This window comes from Microtus ochrogaster, chromosome 22 (assembly GCF_000317375.1).
Source record: "Microtus ochrogaster isolate Prairie Vole_2 chromosome 22, MicOch1.0, whole genome shotgun sequence".
NCBI lineage: Eukaryota > Metazoa > Chordata > Mammalia > Rodentia > Cricetidae > Microtus > Microtus ochrogaster.
This window is the reverse complement of record NC_022023.1, coordinates 136,637-139,201: the sequence shown is the minus strand read 5'-3', so window position 1 is coordinate 139,201 and position 2,565 is coordinate 136,637. Positions and strand designations below refer to the sequence as shown.

The window sequence follows — 2,565 nt, the reverse complement described above, 5'->3', positions numbered from 1 at the left end:
CCAGCCCTGGTCAAGCTCATTAACAAGTGCCAGATACAGTATTCCAGCCCTGGTCAAGCATGGTGGTACACACCTGTTCATCTCAGCACTTAGGAGTCTGAGTCAGGAGGATTACCTTATGAGATCCCATCTCAGGAAAGAAAGAATGAAAGGAGAAAAAAAGATCTAGACCAAGAGCCAGAGTGTCTTTGACTATCCTGCCTTACCCTTTCTATCTCCAGCTTCTGATCATCTCCAAGAACTAACACAAGAATTCAGGGTTTTGCCTTGTTTGTTCTCATTTGATAGGAAGCGGTGTTCATCATTCTGCATGTCTGACTAGCAGATTCAGTATTACTTTCATGTTCAAAGAAGGGTCTTACGTACAGAATATATTACAAACTCTTAAAAACTTTTTTTTTTTTTTAATCAGGACTCGGAATGTAGCTCAGTTGATAGAATGAGTGCCTGCCTAGCATGTACAGAGCCCTGAGTGTGATTCTCAGCACCACATAAGTCAGACATGGTGATGCTCACCTGGAACCCCAGCATTTGGGAGGTTGAAGCAGGGGGATCAGAAGATCAAGGTCATCCTTGACTGCATAGCAAGTTTGAGGATAAGCCTATGCTACTTGAGCCCTAGTTCAAAAATAAAGTAAAACTGAGGAAGGAGGATCATGTTCATGGTCAGTCTGGACAACTTGGTGTGAGACCGTCTCAAAATAAACAATCTGGTGTTGTAGCTCAGCAGTTGTACTAGACCTAGCATATATAAACTCCTGAGATTAACTCCTTTACCACAAAAAAATAAACAAAAACAAAAAAACCCACTCTATTAGTCTTTTCTGGTGATACAACAAAATGTCTGGGGCTGGGACTTTCAGAAAATAAACAAGATAAATTTAGCTCCATTTTGGAGGTGACATGGATTTGGCCCCTACTGACGACCCACTTGAATGATGGATAAGCCAAATCAGAAGGCTAGAAGGGCCAAGCCCATGGAATGGCATTACTTTATGCAAACTTACTCTTGGAAGAACTTAGTCCAGAAGACTAGCATTAACCCTCCTGAGAGAAGCACCATCCGTGGCCTAAGGACCTTCTCTCCAGATCCTGCCTCCTAAAGGTTCCACCACCTCACAAGATAGCCACACTAGTGACTGAGTCTCCAGCACTTGAAACTTGAGACAAATTATAGCCAGACATTTGGCATCATCAATCTTTTAAAGAATGCAAATCTAAACCTTCATGAAAACTCTTACTCATAGAGATAGGTATAATTGTTTAAGAGACTAGTAATTGTTTGAAAGGATATGGAAAATTTGAATATTCATATACTGTTCACCAGAAAAGGGATCTGTCCAGTATTACCATGGTACTTACTGTACCATAACCAAAGAAATGCTAGGAGTAACCCAGCTCGAAGATGCAGGTTGTAGCAAATCTGGAAGCTACTATCTTTAATACCTACAAGGTGTCCATATCCTCATCTTTTCTCACAGAACTATCATGAGGATAGAATTAAATGCGATGTCTGTAAGTCAGTGTGCTGCAAATACAGCTGTTTCTGTGTTAGATATTCTCAACTGCTTTTCTTTCCCAAAGGAATTACTCTGAAGCCCTTTAGAACTTCAACCACACTGTGTGTCCCAGATCCCATCTTTAATAGTGAGCACCATCACTCTCTCCTGTTGCCAACTGAAGTTCCAGTGCAAAGGCTCCTGCTAAGTGCCTTCTCCTCCCAGGGGCTTGTGCCTGGAGGTGGAGTCCAGTTTGAAGTCTGGTGCAGGTACAGTATGGACAACCGAGTCCCCTTGCTTAGGAAGGAAATGCCCTGTCAGGTGGAACTGTTATAAGAAGCTAAGTAGGACTTCCTTCCTTGCTTTGTGTTTTTTATATTTGACAGTAGCTTGTGTCTGGGATTTATATGTTAGGCTTTCCTGAGCAAAGAGAAAAATTGCATTAGTGTTGTTCCCTACTGTCCTTTATGCAGTGCATTCCCCATTTTTGGTATTCTCTTACCATTTGATTTACTTCAGGTCTTTATTATGTGAGGCCTAACTACTCTAACAACCTTCCAGCTGTTCTCCTCACTTCTAAACTCACTTCTTCCCACCATTAGAAAAATAGTCTTCACAAATCGTGAATCCACTTAATGTTACAATCACTGGTAGATTTCCAGAAAGAATGCTGGCCTGATTGTAGATGTCAACCTCGCCCACACATCTACACCTCTAGGAAACCTACTAAAATGATTTAAGAGAATACAAAGAAATGTAAAGGAAGGAAAAATAGGATCATAAACAGTACTGTCACATGACAGAAATACTTTCTGCAATCAGGAAAAAATAGGTCTTTCAAACCACCTAGCTCTGATGGTACAGCTTTATGATCTAAGAATGGATTAGTTTGACATGAAAAGAAAATAGAGTGGGTTCTAGCAGGTTCTCATCCTAGTGCAAATAGACTGTCATAGGCCTAGAAACACAGGTGAAGCCGGGCGGTGGTGGCGCACGCCTTTAATCCCAGCACTCGGGAGGCAGAGACAGGCGGATTTCTGTGAGTTCGAGACCAGCCTGGTCTACA

At 41.8% G+C, this 2,565-nt stretch overlaps 1 protein-coding gene across 4 annotated transcripts in view; it reads left to right on the top strand.

Moving 5' to 3' along the window:
• The window catches only part of C2cd3 (C2 calcium dependent domain containing 3), a 93,445-nt gene that overhangs the window by 50,432 nt on the left and 40,448 nt on the right, over window positions 1-2,565 (top strand). For all 4 annotated transcript variants that reach the window (XM_005357502.3, XM_026784395.1, XM_026784396.1 and 1 more), the window contains one exon: window positions 1,585-1,768. In XM_005357502.3, the coding sequence (XP_005357559.1) occupies window positions 1,585-1,768 (184 nt within the window). The remainder of the gene's footprint in view (window positions 1-1,584; window positions 1,769-2,565) is intronic.